The sequence below is a fragment of the Phoenix dactylifera genome, chromosome 10, assembly GCF_051530095.1.
Source record: "Phoenix dactylifera cultivar Ajwa chromosome 10, Ajwa_hap1_PhDact_Kaust_v1.1, whole genome shotgun sequence".
NCBI classification, from domain to species: Eukaryota; Viridiplantae; Streptophyta; class Magnoliopsida; order Arecales; family Arecaceae; genus Phoenix; species Phoenix dactylifera.
Window position 1 is genome coordinate 31,441,571 of NC_143199.1, and position 19,479 is coordinate 31,461,049.

Sequence of the window (19,479 nt, forward strand, 5' to 3'; positions counted from 1 at the left end):
TTAGTTATTGTTTTTAGAATAGCTATTTTTATTCTTTAGTGGGTATCAAAGTTTGTCTTTTACTAGTTATGGAAAAAAGAGTGATGGAGAAAGCAAGAGACGTCCTCTTTGGTAAAACATAAAAAGGAATAGTTTTATGTGTCTTAATTTTTTTAATAAAATAATTTTTTTTTTTCGGATCCTGAGCCAATACAGTCGATTTACTCAAGTAGCATGCTATTGTACAGGTAATGCAAAAAAAATTTGCAAATAGATTTGGCGATCCGATTGAATCAGTCTATCTTCTCGAGTTGGACCACTAATTAGGATAAGGTTTAAGATAAGGAGTGCCCTTTGTCACTGGCTGACGCAGCACGTTGCAGAGAAGACTGGGATCTAGTTTGAAACAGAGGTCCACGACTGACGGGCGAACGTCATCAGAGCTGTCCAAAACTAATTGATTGCTCCTGTATTGGGCGGTCAAAAGGGCATCGATCAGATGGTTGGATGATCTGGTTTCACTGACGGAAGGGGATTGGTTTCAACTTCCGAAGGGTGCGCAGTACTGTATACATACATGACATAGTAGTTTCATGTGCAAGGCATCTGGACTGTCTCACAGCCGTCTGATGAACAGAGCATATATGATCTTCATGGCTTGGCATGTGAGGAATGCCGCACTCGAATGCTGTCACAACCCATGACCTTATCCAAAATGACTAGCGTATTATTTAAGTTTCTTGATTCTATATATATAAATACTTAAGATATATTTAGCAAATAATCGATGTGAGACTAAACATACGCTCGCATGGATCCTCACATACTCCTCCCGTTTAAGCCCTGACGTCTTCGTTAGGCTAAGGGTTCAAATCCATTTAAATCTAATAACAAACATCACGATTAGCCCGTGGTCAACCCTAATGGATTTGTGCTGCAGTATCTCATAGTTTACATAGGTTATGTGTCGAATCCGCTCTAATACCATTTATAATATTTTAGATAGGTTATGAGCCGGATCCTCTCTAATACCATTTATAATAATTCAGGAACTTACTCAAAAAGATTAGCGGAAAGGTATTATTTGGATTTCTTGATCCTATATAAGTGTCTAAAATCTACCTATCAAATAATCGATGCGAGACTGAATACATGCCCCGCACGGTCCTCACAAATGCTTGATGCCATACCATAGCTAGAGGTGTGGATGGAAGATGGTGGCGAAGTGCACGGGCCAAGTGGGCTGTCAATGCTTGATGCCATACCATAGCTAGAGGTGTGGATGGAAGATGGTGGCGAAGTGCACGGGCCAAGTGGGCTGTCAATTTGGTATACTGGGGAAGAGACTTGCACCTCTCGTTTTAGTTCAAGGTGTTAAGGATAGGGTGCGTATGTCCCACACCTTAGATGGTCAGAAAATAATTAAAGACGGCTCTCAAACAAAATTTGCTTCTGGATGTCAAATTTCACCACATTATTTTTTTCAAAACTTTCTTTCTCATAAAAAATTATTTCTCCTAGCTTTTCCAAGCTATTTATTCAAGAAAACAGTAAAAGACAAAAGAAAGGGAGTGTTAAATAGGAATGATGCTATATCTTTTAGTCTGCTGATGATCAGATTAGATTTTTTTTTTTTTTTGTTTTGGCCATGTTTGAGTACAAGAAGAAGCACTATCGAAGCTTCGAATCCAAAAATTTCTTTGCTTCGAAGAGAAGAAAAATCATGGGTTATTTCTCTATCCACAGACATATAATTAACAACTCGATGTCAGACAAGAAATCTTTATAAACAAGAAAAGATGATTACTCCGTGCAAACAAATATCAAGAGTCTGAGAAAAATTATAGACAACATACGCAGAAATTTTTATGCAATATTTACGTTAAGCATCACACAGTGGCAGTTCGCAATATGTGCACATGCCATTCATCAATTACTATTCGATGCAAGGGGCTCATTCCAGTTGTGATTTCCAAAACTATCACAAGGTATCTTCCTTCATGTTGAGACGTTTTTGAGTCCTTCACAGCATTCAGTCTTGTTTTTCTCGATCGACCTCCATGTTGCAACGAATTTTAATCCCATATTTACTGCCATGGACATCATACAACTTGTTATCTACCTATAAAGTTGCTAAAATACCAAAGAAACTTAAGCCAACTTGAGAACAGAGCATTTCAACTCAAATTAGAACTTAAGATAGCCGGTCTCCGGGACCAGCGGGGGTTCTAAAAGAAACCTTGACTTCCTGACAGCCAAATCAAATGTCACATTGACCATATAAGAATCTGCTTTTTGGTAATTTTGTAAGAACCTGCTTTCATCACAGGCTACAGTTCATTGCGCCCCTGGTAGAGGCCAAAAATGTTAAAAGGTGACAGGGTGTTTCGAAGGAATTTCCAGCCAATGCAAAGCCATGATATTGTCTCTTCCAAGTTGAATTGTGCCCCTGCCAGCGGATACCAAGGGGAACAAAGGGGACCTGTCCCACTTGTGGAATCCTACAAGGACTGTGGTCTGCTACCAGACACTGGATTTCTCTTCTTTTACTTCCGTAGTATGCTCTTAGATCCCATCTATCCATATTAAATCACACAAGAAGCAATTATATAGAAGCAGAGGACTTTTCAGCTTTCAACACAGTCTCCGTGTACTCTCTCTCCCAGCTCGATTACGATGTCAACTATCGTAATGAATGATGTAGTCCGGGATATAAATTCGGCAACACCCGTGACGGACACCGCAGCGTCCGCGACACGCGTGAGAGCCAGCGATGATGGGAGGCGTGACTGGAGAGAGGGCGTGATCCTCGCCGGAGAAGACGACGACAGGATTAATAAGACACCATAACGGTAACAAATTCCGGAAGCCGGGCACGCGCCGGAGACGCCGGGCAATGCCGGTACGGAATCCTACGTGGACGTGGTGGGCCCAGAGGAGGGAGCGGAGGCGTGGCACGTGACAGGAAGAAGAGGCGTCCAAGCTCCGAATCGATCCGTTAGTGACCGTTAGCCCCAGCGTTAACCATGCATGCATGGGCAAAGGATGAGGCCGGGATCTATAAATTGGCGGTTCGTTGAACTCCCTCCCTCCCGCTCCAAACTGTGCTTTTCTCCGCTTCCCTTTCTCTTTCTCTTTTCCTTTTCGCCATTTCTTTTGTCCTCCACAGGAGGGAGAGAGAGAGAGAGAGAGAGAGAGAGAGAGAGAGAGGGAGATAAAGAGAGAGGGGGTCGGCGGCCATGGCGGCGTCTATGAGGTGGCTTCCGCTGCTGCTTCTCGGGCTTTTGGCGGTTGTAGCTGGAGGCTTGGGGTGGATTGGGGGCCAGAGCTTCTTTGTTTCCAGGTACATTCCTCTCCCCTTCCCCTAGTATCTGGTTTTGATTCGCTTCTTCATTTATTTGAACGTTATTGTAGTAATCCAGTGAAGAAGAAGCAGGAAGCAAATTCCTTCAAAAGAATAATGAGCTCTCTCTCTCTTTCTTTTCTTGAAACGAGCGTTAGCTCTGAATAAATCGGCAATTGAGATGACGATTTCTTCAAGACATTGGGCATTCCTTTCTTTGGGCTTCCCCTGTTTTAGGAGCAGAGCAAATACTTGAGGCCTCTCAGCTCTAGAAACAAACAAGAGTTTTTTAAGCGCGACGATGGGTTCTTGGTTTTAATTCTGCCGATCTTGGTTGTCGCAGGAATGGAGGAGGAATTGGGAGGAGGACGTTGAGAGAAGGCCAGCCGCCGGCGAATGAGACATCTTCGAGGTTAGTTCGACGCTCTGAAATAAATGGCTTAGCATAAATCTGGGTCGTTGGATCTTTCTCGGACATTGCCGAGATTCGACACCTTCCACGCATTGCACCGTTGGATCAAGCGGCCCTGCTATTCCTCTCCTACTTTAATCCGGAATAACGACCTTCTTCTCTTCCTTTTTTTTTTTTTTTTTTGCTAAAACCTTCTTCTCTTCTCTTCTCTTCCTTCGTTTGCGCCTTTCGCTTTCTTGGGAAACGTACAATCGAAGCCATCAGTCAAAAATCAACACAAGCCGGAGATAGACGCCCCCAAGGGACCCGAATCCCGAGAATTTTTCCATTACTGTTTCTTTTCCCTTTTTTAAAAAAAAAATTGGTGGTAATTAGAGGTAAATAATTTACTGCTATATAAATGATTCACCAGGCCTGTGCTGGAGGCAGTGATGGGCGCCGTTGATGACCCGGACATGGTTGCTTCCATGGTGCAAATGTAAGTTTTCCTTCGTTAAACTTATAATATTTAATTTACTCTGAACCCTTTAAACTATTTCCATTAAATACACAAACAATTTAGAGGCCTAGATGACTTTATTAGAGCTGGTAAATTTTCTTATTCCAGAACAGAGGGATTAATTCTTGCTTTACAACTTTTTTTTGCTGTATTTTAACTGTGACTCATTTCTCTTTTTCACTATTGGCAATATATTCTTCTAACACGAACAAATGATGCCTTCTTCCAAAGAAATTCCATCCCATCTTCTTCATTATGTTGTGAAGTTTCTAACTTCAAGAACAATCCCTTCCTAATTTTGCATGTTTGTCATGCCACTATTTGAACTTCATTTAGTTTCCATCTTTTTTTGCTTTTGCATCCAAATTGCTCCCGAGAATCATATTCCCCCAATAATTGTTATAATAGTGTTACGATGGAAAATAATAGACATTCTAACAAATGATAGCTAATATTATTATTATTTTTTGTTAGATAAAATTATATTTTTGTACATTTTTTTTGGAGGGTATTTTGAGAAAAAAATGGAATTTGAAAAAAAAAATCTACTTAAAGGTATAAGTTACAATAATGGTCATTATTTATATTATAACAGTCGATGAGAAATAAGAAAAAATAATAGCTATCATATTTCTTTTATTGTACTACTCCACTTCACTCTTCTTAACTCGCACACGCGATATGACATGCTGTCACGTGATATGATCCATGTCTACCGATGACGGGGAGTGGGCATGGAATTGCAGGTCCAGGTTCTCCTCACGTTGTTTCTCACTCTCACTTTGTCCTCCATTTATTATCTGCAAGCATGCGACAGTTCCTACGAAAGATTCGCCCTCTTCTCCTTCTTTCTAAGATTTATGGAAATGGCTATGCGATGGTTGTCACGAGCAAGCCTTGGTCCTCTCCACGGCCACAACTATGTTAGCCTTATGGGACTTGCTATTTCTTGAATCACTGCTACTTGGATTATGGAGCAGCATGGCCACTCCACCAAAATATACTTGCATTCTGGCTTTGAATAATATAATGATTTGTTCCATCAGCAATTTGGGTGGAATGGGAAGCGTTTGCTATTCTGAAAAGTTGTGGAACATTATTGGAGTGCGTTAGTTTTAAGCCACTTTATTTTTGGGTCATTCATTACCAGCCCCTTGAGTGCATGTTCTAATGCATAAAGAGGAGGTTTTTTATCTAGTGTGAGAACTCATCTCTCCAGGCGATTGGCCTCTTAAGTCTTCCACACCATGAGTAGTTTCTTTTTTTCCTTGATAGGAACTACTAGTATGGTGAAACCAAAGGAAAGAATACAATTTGCTCTCAAATCCCCAGGGGAGGAGAAAACGTTTGCACAATACTTTCAGCAGAGCAATTGCCATGGTAACTCAAAAATCACTCAGCTGTCTCTCACCATGAGAGAGTAAAACACCAGCTGAGTGATTTTTTGAGTCACAACTTTGAGTCTGAATCCAATTCAATTTAAATAATTTAAGCCATAAGGCTTTAGACCCAATTACAGGACTAAATCTCACACGATCCTTGCACAGGACTTGTGTATCCTTTCGTATAGGCTTCTCTGAGGAGCACATGAATATGAATAGGAGCGAGAGCAAAAATAAGATCATATAATTCGAAAATGTGGAACCACAGCTCGCTAGATTGTTGGGAATTCCTCCTGCAACTCTGTAAATTCTCTCTTTTTGTATTCGTATAGCTTCTTCTTTCAATAAATTATAGGTGGCAAGCACACTCCTTCGGCTGGGGCAGTTCGAGTCTTGAATGAAAACCATCCCTGAACCAAGGAGAAATTTGCCTTACAATTTGGCAAATTTATTTGGCAGGAGCATAAGGAACAGCAGCGCACGCCGGGCGCTCGGATATCTTTCTTGCGGAACCGGCAATCCGATCGACGACTGCTGGCGCTGCGATCCCGCCTGGCACCACCACCGCAAGCGGCTGGCCGACTGCGGCATTGGCTTCGGCCACAATGCCGTCGGCGGGCGCGACGGGCGTCTCTACGTGGTGACGGATCCCGGGGACGACGACCCCGTGAACCCGCGCCCGGGGACGCTGCGCCACGCCGCCATCCAGGACGAGCCCCTCTGGATCGTCTTCAAGCGCGACATGGTCATCACCCTCAAGCAGGAGCTCATCATGAACAGCTTCAAGACCATCGACGGCCGCGGCGCCAACGTGCACATCGCCAACGGCGCCTGCATCACCATCCAATTCGTCACCAACATCATCATCCACGGCCTCCACATCCATGATTGCAAGCCAACCGGGAACGCCATGGTCCGCAGCTCTCCTTCCCACTATGGCTGGAGGACGATGGCTGATGGTGACGCCATCTCCATTTTTGGCTCCAGCCACGTATGGGTGGACCGCTGCTCTCTCTCCAACTGCGCCGACGGACTCGTTGATGCCGTCATGGGCTCCACTGCCATAACCATCTCCAACAACCACTTCACCCACCATAATGAGGTATCATCCCTTTCTTCCATCAATCTTCTTCAACAATGGCAAGAACGCTATACAGAAGACTCAACAAGACCCGGACTGCATCACTTGACCCTCCTCGATTGCATTGCACTCGTTCATGCATAAGAAATTGATCGGATATAGTTCGTAGAGATTATTTTACATTGACTTAAGTGGATGCAGGTGATGCTTTTGGGTCACAGCGATTCCTACGAGAGAGACAAGGGCATGCAAGTCACCATCGCATTCAACCACTTCGGTGAAGGCCTAATTCAGAGAATGCCGAGGTGCTTCATCTTTTTCCCTTCCCCTGTTGTTGCAGAGAAGGCAAAGCTTGGCCAACAAAAGGCAGTGGATTAGGATCTTTCTGTTTTGTGAAATTGCAGGTGCAGGCATGGTTACTTCCATGTGGTAAACAATGACTACACCCATTGGGAGATGTATGCCATTGGTGGGAGTGCAAGCCCAACCATCAACAGCCAGGGCAACCGATACCTTGCCCCGGCCAACCCCTTCGCCAAGGAGGTAATTCAAGTGAATTACAGTGAATTTGTTTATCATACTCTATTGATTCTGCTTCCATACTGAATTGCATATAGTTGTGCATCTTTTCAAATTGGCTGACAGGTTACTAAAAGATTGGACGCACCCTCAGGTGTCTGGAAGAGTTGGAATTGGAGGTCGGAGGGTGACATGCTGCTCAATGGTGCCTACTTCATTCCCTCTGGAGCAGGAGCTTCAATGAGCTATTCAAGGGCCTCCAGCCTTGGGGCGAAGCCTTCTTCTATGGTTGGCACTATAACTTCAGAAGCAGGGCCCCTTTCGTGCCGCAAGGCTGCTCAGTGCTGATTCCTACACCCATCTACAGCTTGCAAGAACAGCAGGAATGTATCACTCTACTACAAAGTGTTGCAATTTCTTTTATCGACCATGCGATTCCCCTTGCCAACCTTCGCCTGCTCGCATACTGATTTGAGTTTGAAGCAGGTGCAGCAGCGTCGCTGATTTATTTTGTTCCTGGTTTTTCTCCTTGGGATATTTGCTTATGTCTTTCTGTTATACTCTCCACAACTTCACCTGTCTCCCATTGTCCAAGGATTGATTGGCTTTTGGATGTTACCTTTTCTACGTATGGAATTTACATACATGCTAATGATTGATATTAATATGGCATGCAAATCTGTTGTAATCGATGCATTAAGGAAGAGTTCTATTATCTACAATCTTGGCTTGTCTAATCCTCCTACTCTTCTTGTCATTGTTTTATTTTTTTTTGTTTTATGTGTAAGGATATATGTGAGGACCCGTGCGGGCGTGTGTTTAGTCCCACATCGGTTATTCGCTGGGTAGATCTTGGGTACTTATACAGGATCAAGGAACCCAAATAATACCTTCCGGCTAGCCATTTTGGGTGAGGTCCTGGGTTGTTACAAATGGTATCAGAGCGGACCCGGCACATAACTTATGTGGACTAGGGGACACTGCAGCACGGATCCATTGGGGTTGACCACGGACCGATCGTGATGTTTGTGATTAAATTTGAATGGATTTGAACCCTTAGCCCGACGAGGACGTCATGGCTTGAACGGGGGGAGTATGTGAGGACCCGTGCGGGCGTGTGTTTAGTCCCACATCGGTTATTCGCTGGGTAGATCTTGGGTACTTATACAGGATCAAGGAACCCAAATAATACCTTCCGGCTAGCCATTTTGGGTGAGGTCCTGGGTTGTTACAATATAGCTGAGCGATCTTAACTAAATCAGCATCTATAGTAAAAGCGGATGGAAATTTTGTTTCTCAGTTGGAAACTATAGATGGAGGTAGGAAGCAAATCGTGGGAAGTTTATGTTTTCTCATTCAATGCAGTCATTCACCACAACTTCAGAAACTCTGAATTGTTAGTCTTCTTAAATCTGCACTTTGCGGTATTATAGAGGGTGCCATCTGGGTTTGATCCCACCCACTCTAATATTTGGCTGGGATTCCAGCCATCCACCAGTCCTAGCTCTCATCACACATACGCACTAAAAAAATGGATACTAATAATTCAATATTAAGTTGAGAAATTAGCTACCTGGGGTATCTTTATATCATATACATAAATAATAGAGGAGGTACCAAACGTGATATGAAATTGGTTGTGGAAAATTGGCTGGTTTTTGTTTCAGAAACTCCCTCAAGTCAGACTCTTATATAAAATTCGGAGCTTGTGGCCATTCTGAATTCTGGTGTTTTTTTGTTAAAGTCTCATTCGGATGTAAGAAGGGGCACAACAACTTAGTCTTCTGAGATCAGCAAAATAGAGCTCTTCATATTCAAAAGAGGCTGGTATAATAGGAAAGTGTTGGCCTGAAAATTTTTGTGAAATTGATTAAAACTTTCAAACAATGAATGCTCCTACTTGTTGGTCTAGATGAGGTTCTTTCCTCCGACATTCCATGTCCTAATTGCTTTGGAGCCATTTTGCTTCTTTTTCTCGCATATATATCTCTCCTCTCTTAACAATGTAACTCATCTTTGTCCCTCGTCTCTGCTCTAAATACGATTAATCTTTAATAAAAGCCGTATGGCTCCTTTTTGCCTCCCTTTACATCAAAAAATAATAATAATAATAATAAACAACAGAGTTTACTCTTGTATTATGCGACTTATTAGCTTATCATGAAGACATGAAGATTATCTTCTCAACTATTTGTTCTTGCTCTTGGAATAATGTAAAGGGTATCCTTTAGCCTCTCTGGTTTCACAATCAAAGGATTTCTTTCTTGTTTTTTTTTTTTTTTTTTGATCGGATTCATAATCAAAAATTGAAGAAGTAGATTTGGTATAAGCCAGACCAAGGAATATCCTAAGATTTGCTGCAGAAGCACCTGCCTGTTGTTGGAGAGACAATATGGCACTGTGATGCGATATGTCAATAGCTCAAGATATAAGGTACCAAATATTCTGTAACACGATTCCTGCAGAGGATCGACGGATAGAACGGAAGAGAGAACACAGCAATCCATTATTTTTGACAATGGTGTCCGAAGTGCAGTGCCCCTACAAGGCCTACTTAAAGACTCCTTTAAGGTGGTGGACCTCTATGTCTCCAGTTGGGTCAGATTTCAACTCTGATGGTTGCAGAGCCTTCTGCTATGTAAAGCAAGCGCTGCACCGACATCTAGCAACTTGAGCTTCTAGATATTTGATTCGAGCCTGAGCTATGCTTTTTTTTTTTTTTTTTTTTTTTTTTCTTCCAGTAAAACCAGTATTTCATATAGCTCTCACATGAGTACAGTCAACCAAGAAGAAAAGGTAATACAAGAGAGAATGAATATCAGCAGCCCTCGTCCAAATAAACTCATTGGCGTGCCGAGCCATGAAGGGATGCCTTAAGCACCTCCACCAAAATAATAAGCATTCAAGAATCATCAGCCTCTACCATGGAACGATACCTAATGCGATCTTATATTTAGCATCTCATGATAGGCTGCTTTCGACCTATTTAATTTCTTTCCTTTCCACATCCGATTCCAGCTGGAAAACATTAACCAACTTTATGCTATTGACCGTCGGCAAAGCATGAAAGTACCCTGCCAAGGCCACTAAACCGCATGTGCTGAAACGAATAATACTCTTTTGTACCATCGAGACTATTTGCTTCTGCATTTCACTAGCACTCTGCAATAAATCAGCATGCTATCAACATGACTTAGATATTAACGATTGCAAATAAATTTTCAGAGAATGTTATTAAAGTTGATTATATAGAAAACACCAAATTTTATTTCATGAATTATTGAAAATCATTGCTAATTTTATTCTACAAGAATTCTTATTCTTATTGTTTAGTAGTAATAAGTCTTATCCTTATCCTTTAGTAGTTATAAGCCTTATCCTTATCTTTCAGTAGTAATAAATCTTACCCTTTTTCTTTAGTAGTGTCTTATCCTTATCTTTTAGTTGGTGTTGAATTTGAGTAGGAATCAAATATCCGACTCTATTTAAAGGGACTTTGGTGTGGCAGAGAAAGCTTTTTCGCATGGCTCATTCTTTTTAATAAAGTATTTTTCTCTCTTCTAATTATTTTTGTTTTAGCATTTGTTCGGTGTTTGTTCTAAATCTTGAGCCCGTATGGTCGATCTATTCCGCATAACCAATTGTAAGCATCATGACAGTCATCCCGGCCTTTGGCTCTCGGAGTATGAAAATGTCATGCAACAGAAATCTAAATCAGAAAGGCTTCTCTCGGTAAAATTGAGCAGTATGTTTCTATATACTATCAGAACCTCTTGCACTATGAGATTTGATCTCCTACCTTATTTCATGAAAGGATTTGTTAGTTTAGTCACAGGTCATCCATGTAGTGGTGTGCAATTAATGTTTCTTTTAACTCAAAATCTCTTTTTATGGGTTCTCCATGGAAGAAAACCCGCTTCCTGCAACAATTAGTGATTCTTAAACCTAGGCACCTTGGATTGTCTTCCATATGAATCAGTGAACTCTGAGTTGAACTGTAGAAATGGTGATTAATTGAATCTTGGTAAATTTAAACATCATGTGTTTCTTTCAGTAGCACTCATCCACTGATTGTTGGTCGAGCAAGCAAAGCCCAGCAAAGCATCAGTTTAATTTGGCACCAGTCATACTCATGACATACATTGTATGCCCCCAAAACATTATTGACAACTAAATTATCCTAGCTGCCGATCCATGTTTTTACTGTTTGTCCTCTCCACTCGGACAAAGCCTGGTCCTCGGCTTCTCTCCCTTTATTCAACCCTATCTTCCCAGAGATTCTGTCGAGTGATAAACAACAGTCAGAAATTTCCAAGAATCATGGTGGTCTAGGACAAAAAACGTTTGCCTGGATGGCACATCCAAGCATGTGTCACTTCACCTCAAAACAAGGTGATTTAGGTACTAAATCTTAGTTGTCCGAGGCTTGTGTGAGAGTTATTCTCAAGAAAGCACGTTAGGCATGTTAAATCAAGCAAAAAAAGTCGCAATTAAGCCTAGGTTTAAATGTTTTTAAGTAGAGATGGCAAGCCGATCAGGTCGGATACAGAATAGATAAAAATTCAGATCCAAATTGGATCGTTTTATTAAATAAGTAACTTAATCTGATATATAATAGATTGAATCAAGTTAAATGAGTTGCCGCCCCTATTTTATAAAGGATGGGTGCGAATTTGCTTGGATGGAAGAGGGTTACATGCTGAAGACTTTGAGGGGGCATGGGCTTCCTAAACCTATTTATGATGGTCGTATTAAGGGATGGGTGCAATTAGGTCTGCCTTCGAGCTATGCCGATTCATTTAAACACAAAAAAATGGTAGTTTTATAAGCATCATGCGTGGGAAAGTACCATGCTTTGAAATATCTTACTTCCTGTTTTATTTCTAAAAAAAAGAAAAAAAAGGGCATCATGCTTACAATTAGGTGTTTTGATGAGCTTGGTCGGTTCGATTCAGGTCTAAGATCGACAAAAAGTAAATTGAGCCTTCACTATGGCTCAACAATAAACCATGTTTAGACGAGATTTCACCTCATTTGCGTGTCTCAGTCTGATATTGCACATGGATACCCAAGCATCAACAAAGCAGTCTTGTTGAAAGAGTGGATTTTTTTTTTTTTTCGGAGTCTTTCAATTCTTTTCTCTTTTTTTTTGTTGAAAAAATAGGGAGGGAGGAGGGACGAGCCCACCCGCATAGCAGCCCCCACCGAGCCCTCCTTCCACCAAGGAATGTTCGATGCAGGTCGCAAGTTTTTGCATGTCCTTTCTGACCCGTGGGCTCCTTCCATTGGGATCAACACCCACGTATGAGTACGTCATCCCAGCACCACCGAGGCTATCGGCGGATCAATAAGCCCTCCCAGTCCACGTATCCGAGCAAGAAGCATCTAGTCTCCTCAATTTAATCGAACTTGGAATTACGTGGTTGAAAGTAAGGCCCAGTTTCACTAAGCTACCACCTCAGTGGCAGTCTTTCAATTCCTTGCCAACACTTATACTACTAACACAACTCCATCATCGAAACTGTTCAAGAGTTGAACCAGTGCTCTCACTACAAATCAAGCCAATTTCTTTTCCTACCGCTTTTATCTTCTACCCTTCTATGTTTCTTATAGTGTCTTGCACTCTCCTTCTATTTCATTTTCTTACTCAAATCTAATTTTTTTCTTGCTTTTATTTTTTGATAAACCAAAAGATCAGAGATCTAGAAAAGGCAATTATATAGAGCAAATATATTTACATCTTATACCATCGTTCTGAATCAAATGAGCAAATTCTGAATGAAAAATCGAATCTTTGTGAAAATCCATGCTTGTATCTTTCAGTGAACGAGCAAGAAGTTAGTTTCTCTAAATACGCCCATGCTTTTTATTTAAAAAATATTATTAGATATTGCACTGGTATCACTGGTAACGATTAATAAAGTTTGTGCGACTCAAAAGTTGCCGCATCAGACTTGGGCTGCTAAAGCTAAAGTTCATATCTTATTCCCATTTCCATGCTTGATGGTTGTTCCTATGTCTCTATCTCTCTCTCCTTTTTCTTTTAATAGTTATAAAAAAAACGATAATAAAATCTCTTTTCTTCCTTCTCTTTTCTCTTTTATTTTTTTTCTCTTTATGGAAGGAAAAGCTTTATCGTCAAAACTCTAATCAAGATGGCCGACGGCCGTCGTGCCAAATTTATATTTAATAAAAGGTCAAGTCCCAACACTGTTTCACGCACAAGAACTACGCCCATGGGGTTGGTCATGCTTGCCGGAGTCCGTGCTGAAAAAACGAAGAGTTCTCAATCTATATCTAAAGGAAGATGCAAACAACTTTCCTTCATCATCCCAGAACAAAATAGCCTACGTCCACGTCCACGTCTACCAGAACAAAATAGCTGAAATTTTACTATCTTCCAAAATAACAAGGATTACAAGATATTATAGTTAAACCTTGGCTCCAGAGTTCCAACCCTTATCAGCATTTCTAGTAGAATAAAACACTACATAGTTGCCCTAAAGATAAGTATATTTAGTCGCTTCGTTTCGTTAGAATACCAGCGTACCACTCAAATAAGAATACCATTCAATATGAGTTACTTACTCTAACAAAATATTTTCATAAACTGTATACTTCTTATTTCTGACCAGCTTTGTGTTGTGTACTTTAATGACCAAAACAAAAATAAAAAGAAAGGTCAACATGACGCGGAAATAGACCGGTAATCCTTGAAACTTGGGCTAGTGTCTGTCCAAGGTGGAGAACCATATGGCTAGGTGGAGGGCCCTGACGCAAGAGTTTCCAAATCCTAATCTGAATACCTGAGATTGCTAATCTAATTTAATATTATTTAAACATTATATTTATTAATTTTATTTATTGTTGGTACATGAGATTGAAAGTAACTGTAGCCTGCATGTGGATAAATCCTTCATCATTACTTAAAATTTTCTTAATCCAAATTTAAGTGAGATTCATCTTAGATCCTTAGTGCACCTATCAAAACTAGCAACATGTAGTTAGAACCTTTTTGGATTTTCTAATTTTGAAATTTGAATTTGTTATTTATTTTTTCCAACTAAGTTTCCACGGAACCATTCATACTTAATGAAGTTTTCATCTCGAGCCCAATCTTTACTATTATAATACAAATGCTTTAGCCTCGTGTGGGTTATTTGGACTTACAATCTTTTGTATCATTGTGCTCAAATCTCCTGTATTATTTTGCTCAAATCTCATTTGAGCTGAACATGTTTTTGTTCTTTAATGCATCTCGCATTCAGCTTTTGAAAAAAATTCTAACAGCTAACATCATTCTTAACTTTAAAGACTTTCCTTGCGAGCCTCAATTTTTGAATCCTAAAAGAAGAAAACAAAAGTAAAAGAGAAGGGTAGATGGATACCGTATCAACTTCGCATGTGACTGAGAATTTCGCCTGTCGAAATCTCGCCTACCAGAAAGTAGAGAAATGCATACGATAGAAAAGCGGAAGATGGACACCCACCCACCAACGGAACCCAAGCAGTCAGCGGTCCGCCCTTTGCCTTTCCCAAAACCCTCCATCCTTACGCTCACCCACGAACGCACTCACCGACTATGACACCCCCTCACAACAGCCCCCCTAGCCACCGGTAACACCACCCCTATTCCCAACAACGTAGGTCTACTTATTAGTTGGACCAGGACCACAGATCGGCGGTGGACCAGTGCAATCATGAAGAGACACGCCCTCTTGTTTTGTCCGTGGATGTTCACGTCGCTCCATTGTTGGACGGTCCATCGCTGAGCTGGTGGATCTGGTTACGCACCATTATGGGGTGTATGAGTGGGTGTGTTGGAAGATTTGTGATAAAAATAGAAGTTGTTTATAAAAGCCCACCTCAAAAACCCAACTATCTTCATCCCAAAAACCCTGCCCCCAGCCACTCCCCACCAAAGCTGCCAAAAATCCCACCTTTTTACTTCCAAACTCTTGTCCTCTGCGCCTCACTCCGAGTCTTCTTCATCTTCCTCCAATGGCATATTCTCCTCTTCTTTTCTTCTTCCTCTCTCTCTTCTTCTCCTTCTTCTCGGCCTTCTCCTCGGAGTCCTCCGACGTCCTCCTCCTCCTGGAGAAGATAAAGCCGGCGCTCCAGGGCCGCTCGTCGGCGGAGAACCTTCAGCTCTCGTCCTGGAACACCTCCACCCCGCTCTGCCTCTGGCGCGGCCTCCAGTGGACCTCCTCCGCTGGCGCTTCTCTCAACTGCAACGACTCCGCCGTCCGCTCCAACCGCTCCCTCGCCAACGATTCCTCCCTCCAGCTCCTCTCCATCCGCCTCCCCGCCGCCGCCCTCGCCGGATCCATCCCTCCGGAGATTGGGGACCTCTCCTCTCTCCAGTCCCTCTACCTCGGCGTCAACTCCCTCTCTGGCACCCTCCCTCTCGAGCTCGGTAACTGCCCCTCCCTCGCCGAAGTCGACCTCTCCGACAACTCAGTCTCCGGCTCCCTCCCTCCCTCCATCTGGAACCTCTGTGACCGCCTCGTCTCCCTCCGTCTCCACGGCAACAACCTCTCCGGCGCCGTCCCCGACCCCGCCGTCCCCAATTCCACCTGCGACCGCGTCCAAGTTCTCGACTTTGGCGCCAACCGCTTCGTAGGAGAGTTCCCCGAGTTCATCACCGGCTTCCGTGGCTTGCAAGAACTCGACCTCGGGAGCAATAGATTCTCCGGGCCGATACCGGCGTCGCTCGCCGGGCTGAGAAACCTGGAGAGATTGAACCTTTCCTACAATAACTTCACCGGGGCGTTGCCGGAGGCCTTCGGGCAATCCAAGTTCGGCGCGGCGGCGTTCCAGGGGAACCCCGGGCTGTGCGGGGCGCCCCTGCGGAAATGTGGCTCGCGCTCCGTCCTGAGCTCCGGGGCGATTGCTGGGTTGGTGATCGGACTGATGACGGGGGCTGTGGTCCTCGCGTCGGTGTCTATTGGATGGGCGCAGGGGAGGAAGAAGAAGAACAGGGGAAGGAGGGCAGAAGAGGAGGAGATGGAGATGGAGGATGGCAACAATGGTGGTGAGGGGAAACTAATAGTGTTTCAGGGCGGTGAGCACTTGACGCTGGAGGACGTGCTGAACGCCACTGGCCAAGTGATGGAGAAGACCAGCTATGGGACTGTGTACAAGGCTAAGCTTGCCGATGGGGGCACGATTGCTCTTCGGCTATTGAGGGAAGGCAGCTGCAAGGATGCGGCTTCGTGCTTGCCCGTCGTCCGGCTGCTCGGTCGAGCACGGCATGAGAACTTGGTTTCCTTGAAAGCCTTCTACCAGGGGAAGAGGGGAGAGAAGCTCCTCATCTATGACTACCTCCCGAATAGAACCCTCCATGATCTCCTTCATGGTAAGTGGATTTCCCCGAACTCAAATGAATCTTTGATCACGTAAAGCTCACCCGTTTCGATTCTCTCATGTTGTTGCAGAGTCTAGAGCTGGAAGGACACTGCCGAACTGGGCTAGAAGGCACAAGATAGCACTGGGAGTGGCGAGGGGGCTCGCCCACCTTCACACGGGGCAGGAGACGCCGATCACCCATGGAAATATCCGGTCCAAGAACGTGCTCGTCGATGAGCTCTTCGTGCCGAGGCTCAGCGATTACGGGCTCGACAAGCTGATGGTGCCGGCGGTAGCCGATGAGATGGTGTCTGCTGCAAAGTCTGATGGCTACAAGGCGCCTGAGCTGCAGAAGATGAAGAAGTGCAACTCGAGGACAGATGTGTATGCTTTCGGGATACTGCTGCTGGAGATCCTAATGGGCAAGAAACCTGGGAACGGGAGGAATGGCGAGGGCGTGGACTTGCCGTCCTTGGTCAAGGTGGCGGTGCTGGAGGAGACGACGATGGAGGTGTTCGATGTGGAGATCTTGAAGGGGATAAGGAGCCCGACAGAGGATGGGTTGGTGCAGGCGTTGAAGTTGGCGATGGGCTGCTGTGCTCCCGTAGCATCCGTGAGGCCGGACATGAACGAAGTCGTGAAGCAGCTGGAGGAGAACAGGCCAAGGAACAGGTCTGCTCTATATAGTCCTACAGATACCAGGAGTGAGATAGGGACACCCTTCTGAATCCTTCCAAAAGTGCTTGCTTTCATTATCTTCAACTATATTAACTCTACTAGTCCTTTCAAAGGAAGGAGGTGGTGGTTCTCCATCGGGGAAGGAGATGGCAGGTATCTTGATCGTTTGATGTTGATGATTCTAGTTTCGAAATATAGCAACTATATTTGCGCATGCGGGAAGAATTAAGGAAGTTTAACTTTATCCTTTGATGATTTGTATTGGTTGGAAGATGTTCGGAGCTGCATTGAGAACTTCATTTACTTTGATCATTTAATTTGGAACTTTGTTTTGGAGGAGTTAGCCTTTGATAGCTAGGGACCAGTAGTGAATTGTTATCCAGATATCGAAACCAAATTTATGGCATAATATGTACTGTTTGGGAACCAATATATATGGAAAGTGACGTTGGAAAGCTTTGTCTATATTATTTGGATTGCATGATTAGTGCTTCTTGAATAATTCTCAATACTATAAAGGGCTTGCTGCAATTTGGATGTTTATGCCACTTTGGTTGGCCAACTTTAAACTCCTTTGTTTGCTATTGCTCTATAGTTTTGATGCTCAGAACTTCTTGCAGGATTTTATCTTCAGGACCAATGAAGAATTTGAGCAGCTGTAAGTGGGATCATGTAGCTGATTGTTATAAATTTAAATTAACAAAATGAGTGCACCGCAGTGCTGTCACTGTTAAAAAAAAAAAAGAAAAATTGTGTTGCGTGCGACTCACTGTGAACTTTATCAAGAAGACCTAGCTAGGATTCTCTGCGGTGCCATTTTTGTTCTACAGTGTTCTGTATCATCATGCCACATTATTTATCTTGGGGAAGGGCAACCAACCTTCATAATCGTGACACGCCATGTATCCTGCTAAGGGCGTCTCATATTTTAGAAATGAGTGAGAACCACCGGTCTTTAAGATAGATAATATGGTAGCTATCCATAGTATAGAATTCTAAGATGACTCTTTAGCCTATAGGACCCTGTAGGCTCCTTTGACTACCCCTTAGCCCCTTAGGTTAACCCGGGCGATCTTTTGATGCACTTGTAGGAGGTCGTGTCGGATATGTATCAACCCACCCGTTCTGATTGCCCTTCGTTTGCTTGTGCCGGTTGTCAAGTTGAAGAAAAAGCGATTCTATGCGTGGGGACAGGGTTTGTTTCAGGTGAATCCTGAACATTACTGCGAGCACTTGGACACTGGCATTGTCCATGCTCAAATGGATCAACATCCACATGCACATGTATATGCATTGATATGCAGCATATGATGCAAGCAAACACGGCATGTATGCATATTATAAATGTACAAGCAAATAGTGTTGTCATATTGCAATGGTGAAACAGTGGCTGGTTGCTATACATGATGATCATGCATGAATTGGCTGACCTCAGTTGTTGAGAGATAGAAATAGAAAGGTGGGGGTAGAAATTAATTGGAACTCTCATGGAGAATATTTTCTACGTTGGTGGCCCGGGCGTGCCTTCGTCAACCTTGAACAGCTGACTGAAAGAGTGTGACAGTGACCAATGCGTGCTGTCTCTATGAAGTGAATTGGGCAATCGACTGGGACGAGTCAGTTCCCGACTCTCAAATAAAGTGCTCTTCCCACATGCCGTGGGCTACCACTGAAGGCTTTTCTGAGGGAGGGTACACCTTGCTTGCGTCGTACCCACTTTGCGAAGGAAATATGCGATGGATCCTTCCTTTGGTTTGCATCTTTTGGTCCATTCCATTATGTAGCTGTTACAACGGTATTGGCTCGGAAAATTCGTTGCTTGTTACGATGCTACAATGGCTCTTAACTTGACCCACAAAAATTCAAGAAATTATTTTATCATGTTGCTGCACTATGATGATTGTTACTCATTTTTTTGATAAATTAGTATTGATAATGATATAATCTGCATTATTTAGTATCGCTGTTTGTAGTACTTCTAATGTAAATGGTGTTTCAAGATTGCCTTGCTCTTTGGCCATTCTACAAGGTGGCAAGTTGCAAAGGTGCTTCAAAGCCATGAATTAAAGATATGTTCGAATGGATAAAAGTAATATGAATTGAGTATCCACTATAGCCAAGCAGTTTCTTAAAGAGGGATCTCTGGATTGTGTGCATGCATATATAAGACAAATAATGCTCTATGAAAATGGCTTTGCAGCAAGTATTTTTTCATAATATATATTGATGTATGATGTA

General features: G+C 43.0%; 2 protein-coding genes across 3 annotated transcripts; both read left to right on the forward strand.

Annotated features, from left to right (window-relative positions):
• Window positions 1-2,719: 2,719 nt before the first annotated feature.
• LOC103706993 (putative pectate lyase 8) lies at window positions 2,720-7,937 on the forward strand. 2 transcript variants are annotated; one of them, XM_088706006.2, is made up of 7 exons: window positions 2,720-3,322; window positions 3,666-3,734; window positions 4,147-4,212; window positions 6,075-6,717; window positions 6,898-7,001; window positions 7,101-7,239; window positions 7,314-7,448. In XM_088706006.2, the coding sequence occupies exons 1-7, from the start codon at window positions 3,219-3,221 to the stop codon at window positions 7,347-7,349; spliced, it is 1,161 nt and encodes a 386-aa protein (XP_088562132.2). In that variant the 5' UTR covers window positions 2,720-3,218; the 3' UTR covers window positions 7,350-7,448. The 2 variants fall into 2 exon arrangements, with proteins under 2 accessions (XP_088562132.2, XP_017698232.4); XM_017842743.4 differs by having other exon boundaries at window positions 2,730-3,322; window positions 7,342-7,937.
• Window positions 7,938-15,107: 7,170 nt separating this feature from the next.
• On the forward strand, window positions 15,108-17,706 carry TMKL1 (transmembrane kinase-like 1). The gene is made up of 2 exons (XM_008791309.6): window positions 15,108-16,573; window positions 16,653-17,706. Exons 1-2 carry the CDS (start codon window positions 15,217-15,219, stop codon window positions 17,288-17,290), a joined length of 1,995 nt encoding a protein of 664 aa, XP_008789531.3. The 5' UTR covers window positions 15,108-15,216; the 3' UTR covers window positions 17,291-17,706.
• Window positions 17,707-19,479: the final 1,773 nt, after the last annotated feature.